General features: G+C 54.3%; 1 protein-coding gene across 1 annotated transcript; it reads left to right on the plus strand.

The window, feature by feature from the left end:
- Positions 1-665: 665 nt before the first annotated feature.
- Positions 666-2,422, plus strand: LOC311376652 (putative ribonuclease ZC3H12C; the record flags this gene model as incomplete). Its single annotated transcript, XM_084491165.1, has 1 exon — positions 666-2,422. A coding segment is annotated over one exon (1,757 nt), but the record flags the coding sequence as incomplete, so codon positions are not given.
- Between the last annotated feature and the right edge of the window lie 4,534 nt (positions 2,423-6,956).

Consider the following 6,956-nt stretch of genomic DNA (forward strand, 5'->3'; position numbering starts at 1 on the left):
AAAAAAAAAAAAAAGTAAAAAGCTTGGGTTTTAAAAAGCTTGGGAGCAAGGTGTGCCGTTTGAGGATGTACTTACAACCGGACAAAACTAAATAATTGGTTGAAATCGTAGTGAATGAATGACAGACGGAGATTGTTGACATTGATCTGGTAGTAACCGGTAGTGGAGCATCACAGGGTGGTGGAAACTGGTGGATAGCAAATGTGTGTTGATACAAATAATTATTAGAAAGGAGTACGAAAAAATCCATCCAGTCCATTTGAGATAAGTGTTTTCTGTCGGTTGCTTCATTCAACATAAAAATATAAATAAGTATGTAATAAAATATAAATATAATATAATATAAATAGTTTCTGAGATTCTGAGTTTCCGAAAAAAGGAAACGTCAGTTTCCTTATTTTTTTACATTTTTTTGACGTGTCTGCCAGCCGCAGTTTGTAACCCCCCTGTCCCCCCCCCTGTCTCCCCCCCACTGTCTCCCCCCTGTCTCCCCCCCACTGTCTCCCCCCTGTCTCCCCCCCACTGTCTCCCCCCTGTCTCCCCCCCTGTCTCCCCCCCCCACTGTCTCCCCCCTGTCTCCCCCCCACTGTCTCCCCCCTGTCTCCCCCCCTATCTCCCCCCCCCTGTCTCCCCCCCTGTCTCCCCCCCACTGTCTCCCCCTACAGGTAAGAAGTGCACGTACGGCCACAAGTGTAAGTACTACCACCCGGAGCGCAGCGCCCAGCCGCAGCGCGCCGTGGCCGACGAGCTGCGGGCCAGCGCCAAGACCTGCGGCGCCCCGCCCGGCCGGGGCGGCGGCGGCGGAGGGCTGCCCGGAGACCCCGGCCTGGTCAAGAGCCACAGCGTGCCGGCCGGGATCCTGGAGGCCAAGAAGGGGGCCCCCAAGAGGCAGTCGGACCCCAGCGTGAGGGCCTTCTCCTACAGCGACGCCGAGGAGCGGCTGCTGCTCGCCAAGGGCCGCGGCGGCGAGGGCGGGAAGGGCGGCGGCGGCGGCGTCTGCCGGGCCCTCGCCATGTCGCCGGCCCCCGGGGGCCCGCCGCAGCAGGAGCCGCCGCCCCTGTCCCGGGCCCCGACCCCTCACGGCCTGGGCCCCGGCCCGGGCCCCCCCGAGCTGTACCCCCACTGCGAGTCGCCGGACCTCAGCTACTACTCGGTGACGCGCTCCTACGCCGGCCTGGCGCTGTCGTCCCGCCGCAGCCCCGACTGCCGCTACGCCGGGGACCCCGAGCTGCGCCTGGGCTCGGCGGGCTCCGAGTGCGGCAGCGAGAGCGGGGTGAGCTGCGGCAGCAGCTGCGACTCGGTGTACGGCGAGCGCTCCTCGTGCCCCGCCTCCTTCGGCCCCGAGGCCCCGCCCCCGGAGGAGGTGGCGGCGGCGGCCCTGCTCTACGGCGGCGGGCGGCTGTACGCGCCGCACCACGGCGGCCACGAGTACGCCCACCACGCCCACGGCTACCACCTGGGCCGCGGGCCGAGCTGCGGCCACGAGCAGCAGGCCCCGCCCCCGCTGCCGCCGCCGGACGGCCTGGCCCCGCCCCCCAAGCGGCCGCTGTACCCGCTGCCGCCGCACCTGCAGCACCAGCCGCTGACGGCCCGCTCCAGCTGCCCCGGCGACTACCACACGCTGCCGCAGAGCAGCCCCCACGCCCCCGGCTCGCCGCTGGGCCGCTGCCTGGCGCCGGCGCGGGCCGAGAGCGCCTCGGACTCGCGGCTGTACGAGCACCTCTCGGCCGCCGCCCACCAGCACCAGCAGCACCACCAGCACCACCACCACCACCACCCGCCGCCGCCGCTGCCCCTGCTGCCCCCCCCACCGCCGCCCCGGCAGCAGAAGCCGCCGTCCGGCTGGGAGTCGTACTACAGGCACGCCTCCGCCCTGCCGCCGCCGCCGCCGGCGCCGGCCTCCCGCTACGAGCCCTCGGCCTATCAGAGCCTGCCGGACACGCGGCAGTCGTCGTGGCACGGCGGCGGCGGCGCCCCCCCCCTCCCCCACTGGGCGCAGGACGGCTACGCCCACCACCACCACCAGCACCACCACCACCACTCGCACCCGGGGCTCCACTCGTCCTCGCCCACCCACTACCTGAACCCCCTGCCGCCGCCCTCGCCGTCCCGCTTGGCCCCGCCCCTCTACCCCCCCCTGCCCCCCCCGCCGCCGTCCTCCTCCTCCTCCTCGTCCTCCTCCTCCTCGTCCGTCTCCTCCTGCTCCTCCTCCTCCGCCGCCTACGCCCCCTACTGCCCCGACTCGCCGGCGCACCTCGTGGGCAGTCGCCACGACGACGCCCGGGAGAAGGCCTACTTCAACCTGTGCAACATCTTCCCGGCGGAGCTGGTGCGGCGGACCATGAGCCGCCGGCCCCACGTCAGCGACCCCCAGCAGCTGGCCGCCGCCATCCTGGCCGAGAAGGCCCAGACGGGCTACTGAGGGGGGGGGGGGGGGGGGGGTGGGACGTGCTGCCTCGTTGCCGCGGCGATGAGACTTTCGCTCCAGGGGCGGGGCGGGCAGCAAAGGTCGAAACGTTTATTTTCCGACGGCTGGGGGGATTCGGTACGGATCTCTAGCGTCAAAGAATTATTTTTGTATTCGGTTTTGGTGGGGGTTTTGTTCGGGATAATTTATGAGTTAATGATACTTGTCGTACAAGTGTCTGCGTGTCGGAAAGAGAGAAAAAAAAAAGTGTGGAATTTTCGCCACGAATGTTTTTGATTTATTTTCTTGATTCAGTCGTTTGGTTTTTGAGGCACTTTTCTTTTTCAATTGAACCGTTTGAAAAATCGGCAATGTACGAAACACTTCCGATATTAGCTCCGAGAGCACCGATTGGTTGACAATAACGCCCATCACACGCGCAAACGCCGCCCACCCTGGACGTGAAAGCGGTTAAAACTAACTCCTCCCTTCCCTGGTGGTGCCCAGGGAACTCTGGGTGACGGCGCTTTCTTCCATCGGGGAGTTTCTAATCGTAAAAACGTACTTCGTGCAGTTCGTTAAAGTCAACGAGATTCCCGTCTTGTGCGTGAACGTCTAGCCCCCCCCCCCCCTTGTCCGTGATTAGCAGGTGTCTGGCTCGGCATTTCAGGACTCGGGAGACGTTCGTTCTCCGTTGTGAAGAGTCAGATGGGTGGCAGCACCATGTCCTGTGTACCTTAGTTTTAGTAAGGGACATCTCTCCCCATTTACCCCTCTCTTCTAATGGTGCGTTCCAGGCCACACGTAACCCGTATATTCACAACTTTCTACCCGTGAAAGTGCCCTGGAACGGCAGTTAAACCTGCAACTCGCTACCAGATCGATGTACTCCACTTTCTACACACTTTTTAGCCCGTAAGTTACGAGCTGTAACCAGGAGTACATCGATTTGGTAGAAGGTTGTGAAAACACGGGTTACGGGTTGCCTGGAACGCACCATTCCCCCCATCTCTCTCTCCGTCTGCGGTCGGAGCTCGTCGCTCTTGCAGACCGTGATGTGCGTGTGTGTGTCGGTGGTCTGCGGACGGTCCGTGTACCTACTGTAAATATACGTTAATATATTGAACCAGGCGTCTCTTCTTGTCCGTCAGTGTCTTCGAGGTCCCGGGGTCCCGGATCCCGGATGAATCCACGCTTTAAAACCCCGCGGCGAAACGATGGATGGTGGGGGGGGGGGGGAACCAAAGTCCACTTTGTTTTGATACCGTTTGAGTTGTATCGTAGCGCCGTGTGCGGACCGATGGTTTGTGTGGACGCTTCGCTCGTGGGTCGCTGCTGTCGGCGCCTTGCTGCTCTCCGATCGAGGAGGTTCCGTGGTGGAAGCTGCTGCTGCTGGGGATACGAGATGTGGAGGAGATTGAGGATTACCTGTAATGTCTGGGGAATCACGACTGCGTTATCTGGCTTTGGGTTTGAGAATGGCGTGATTCAAAAAAAAAAAAGTATATATTCTAACGTATGCGTATTTGACCACAATCACCCTGTTAGACCCTGACCCCCCCCCCCCCCCCACACCCGTCCTCCCCCCTGAACAAAGCATATATGTATTTCCTTCACATGGAATTCAAATCATTTCAAATTGAAAGTTCCTCTAAAATACGGTGGCCATTCCCAGTATTAATACGAGGTTAACTTGGAAATCTTTCGAAGTATGAGAGTCAGTTACACCGTGCTGAGTCACATTTAGAAACACATTGGTCACAAATAAATTGAAGGCAGATCAGCGTTTTCAACTAAATGAAACTAGTAGTCACTCTCACTTTTAAAGAGAGCCTGAATATTCAGATGGATGACAATGTTGAAATCGGCCAATGTAGGCCTACGCATTGGGTTAATATTCCATTCTCCCTCAACGCATGGTTTTAATTTGAAGTCGCAAAAGGCCATCAAGCCTGACCTCCGTCTCGAGGGTTTAACATTTCGGGTTTCGAACGCGTTTTGCCCCCAAAATCACAGGGATTTCAACCTGCTACCTCACGGCTCAGGACCTCAATCCCCCTCCTTCCCCCCGCCCCCCACCTACCCCACCCAACCCTCCACCCATGCCAGATTATATGAAGCGTGTAAGTTAAGGGAAGTGAGGAGAACCGGGGGGATCTTTTTAGTGTACTGAAGAAGCGCCTTCTCTCTGGGACCCCTGACACTGTGTGTCAGCGTGGGAGCAGAGAGGGGGCCCAAAGTAATGCCTGTTTGACGGCATTGTGCTTATGACACATCCGATACTCTGAACTATGTTCAGCCAACTCTTATGCATGTTTTCACCTGTTTTTTGTTCATTTTTCTGCATGTTCGGTTTTTTTTTTTCTTCCGTTAGGTAACTCGACAGGTGTGCTGCTGTTTGGACAGGTGTGTGCACCCTCGTTAAGGACAGGTGTGTGCACCCTCGTTAAGGACAGGTGTGTGCACCCTCATTAAGGACAGGTGTGTGCACCCTCATTAAGGACAGGTGTGTGCACCCTTGTTAAGGACAGGTGTGTGCACCTCGTTAAGGACAGGTGTGTGCACCTCGTTAAGGACAGGTGTGTGCACCTCGTTAAGGACAGGTGTGTGCACCTCGTTAAGGACAGGTGTGTGCACCTCGTTAAGGACAGGTGTGTGCACCTTGTTTCACCAGGTGTGCCCTCGTTAGGACAGTTGTGCACCTTGTCCAAACAGCTGTACACTCATGAAAACATGCATAGTAAGTGTGTACTTTGCATGTTTTCACTTCATTTTATTTCCATATGTTTTCTTATCTTGTAGTATGTGACTTAACTTATGTTGTGGGCAACTGAATTATTTAAGTGGCCTGGCTTTCAATTGCAACGTTAAGCAACTTTAAAGATCTTGATTTGGCATCGACCAAGTTGGATTGGGCCGACACTCATCGTCAGTTCAATGTCTACAAAGTGACGGCACTTTCCTCCGATGCCAATTTAATGATCTGCTTTTCCATAGTTAACTTATTAGTTTCCTTACAAAGCATACGACCCCGGAGCAGAGCATGTGGTCTTGGAATGTTTAACGCAGAGATAACTAATTCACAGACACGATAATCCAACCTATATTTACTTAGATGACTCAATGCTTTACAGTGTAGGAATACTTGTAGAAAAATGTCCAAAAAAACTTTACAAAAAAATGGATTTGTTTGTTGAAATGCTATTTATAGAGGTCCTTTAGAAAAAGGTGTAACTAACCATCACTCTTCGTCATTGTAACCCTATTCTCTACTGTGATTGTTCAATAAAGGGAAATGTATTGCATTGTGTTGTCTAGCGCCACACTGTGGTTGGGGGTGAGTATGCCAGGAGGATCCTCATACAACACAACCCTAAGCACTCTCGGAAGACAAGTAAAAATATCGGGTTGAAAGTAAGATTATACATTTATTGATTTGTAAATTAAATGTCAACTAATGAGGTTATTCATGAGATTATTCATGATTTTTCAGGAACCTTTTTGCAGGTTATAATTCTTAAAATGGCAGCGATAAAAAAAAAAAAAAAATACTAGTCAAGTGTAGCATAACAAAATAATGTTTTTTATTTTATTGCAAATTTAAAAAACAAACAAACTTAAAATGCACTCATTTTCGAAAAACGCATCTTTGAACAATCCTGCCTCCGCCGGCCCAGACGAGGCAGAGAGAACTTGCAGTTAAAGCGTTGAGAAAAGTGAGGTTAGACGTGGAAAAATACTAGAACGGTTTTGTTGTAATTCCGCCAGAGGAAATCACCAGAAAGAAAAAAAAAGTCAACTCCACAGCTAAAGTCATCTTTTAAACTTCCACTCCCTCGCAAAAACAACTTTTAAGTCCCGCGAATCCATCGGTTTAAAAAGGAAAAAAAGAAAGAAAAGAAAATTGTCCACGCGTCCAAAGTTTGTCCCCTAGGTAACTCTCATAGAGGGCTTGAGAGGATTCTAGAATCGTCGAAAACTGAAGGTTTTTAAACCAAACGGAGACCTCGGGGTCTGAACAACTCTGATTGGCTGACGGGAGTCAGAGCGAACGCAGCCGATTCGCTTCTCGGTAGCCCTTGTGTGACCGGCACACACGCCCGTACGCATGTGTGTGCTTGTGCCCTCCCTGTTGCAACTTCAAAAACTTACTAAGGTCCCTGGGAGATCGGATTAATAAACGATAAATTGACCGACAAGTTATGACTCATTCGCCCGAAAAAAATCTAAAACAAGAGAAGCTGCGTCCAAATCGAATCACACCCCACCATGACCTCCGCCTTAACCGCGGAGTGCATCACCACCGCCACCACTGGTCCGTCACCATGGCAACAGGGCTGAGGTAGCGATTCGGTTCTGAAGTGGGAGGACTGACGTTTTTGATCACAGACATCCACTAAAACTAGGTCTCTGGGCTTCTCTGTGACAGGAACGTACACGCACATACATACACACACACACACGCACACATGCACTCGTGAACGTTACTAGCCTGTAAAACAACACCACGTCTGTGGATCAGTAACACGAACGTCAGGCTCGGCCAAAC

Source organism: Micromesistius poutassou, assembly GCF_964030765.1.
Source record: "Micromesistius poutassou genome assembly, contig: SCAFFOLD_6810, whole genome shotgun sequence".
NCBI classification, from domain to species: Eukaryota; Metazoa; Chordata; class Actinopteri; order Gadiformes; family Gadidae; genus Micromesistius; species Micromesistius poutassou.